Raw genomic sequence first — 801 nt, 5'->3', positions numbered from 1 at the left:
TAGTTCTTGAAATATTCTCTTTGGCATTGAATGCAATGCCATTCCTCTTGAATTTGTCATTCTGGGCATAGTAAGCCATAGGATTTTCTGATTCAGAATGGTCAATACTAGTCTATTTCAGCTCAAGCATATCGATCTTAATGTATTCCGTTTTCATTTCTGACAACTTCTATTTTCGTAGATTCTTTGTATATTCCATGTTCTGATTACTAATGGATGATTATAATTGTTTGTTCTCATTTTGAGTCAAGCCCCATCAGTAAATAAAGCTCCATAAAGCTTTGTTCCTTCCACGTCATTAAGGTCAAGTCTGCTTTGAGGTGGCGGCTCTTCCTCAGTCTTAACTTTGAGCACCTTCCTACCCAGGGCCAGCTCTTCTTTCCAGCATTATGTCCATGTTCCGCTGCTCTTCATAAGGTTTCTAGGAGCGAATCCCTCCAAAGTGAATGGCCTCTCCCTCTTCCTCGTCTGTCCTCAGTCTGGAAGCTCCGCTGAAACCTGTCACCATGGGGACCCTGCTGGGAGCTTCCAGCATCAGAGCAACAAGCAAGCCAATCTGACAGATAGGTGCTTGCCTCCCTGTCTCCCAGGAAAATACCTGAATGTGGTGCGGGAGTGTGGCCACGACGTCACCTGCCCGGTGGCCAAGGAGATCACATACACGCTGAAGGAGCGGGCATACGTGGAGCAGATAGAGAAGGCCTTCAACTACGCCAGCAAGGTGCTCCTGGACTTCCTGATGCAGGAGAAAGAGCTTGTAGCTCACCTGAGGTGATGCTCTCAAGTGTGAATGCTGCAACA

General features: G+C 46.7%; 1 protein-coding gene across 1 annotated transcript in view; it reads left to right on the top strand.

The window, feature by feature from the left end:
- Nucleotides 1-801, top strand: part of TUBGCP2 (tubulin, gamma complex associated protein 2) — a 29,884-nt gene that overhangs the window by 9,828 nt on the left and 19,255 nt on the right. The window contains exon 9 of the mRNA XM_006867454.1: nt 591-771. Coding sequence (XP_006867516.1) covers nt 591-771 — 181 coding nt within the window. The remainder of the gene's footprint in view (nt 1-590; nt 772-801) is intronic.

This window comes from Chrysochloris asiatica, unplaced genomic scaffold (genome assembly GCF_000296735.1).
Source record: "Chrysochloris asiatica unplaced genomic scaffold, ChrAsi1.0 scaffold00105, whole genome shotgun sequence".
In the NCBI taxonomy this organism is placed as follows: Eukaryota; Metazoa; Chordata; class Mammalia; order Afrosoricida; family Chrysochloridae; genus Chrysochloris; species Chrysochloris asiatica.
This window is presented reverse-complemented; position numbering and strand designations above follow the sequence as displayed.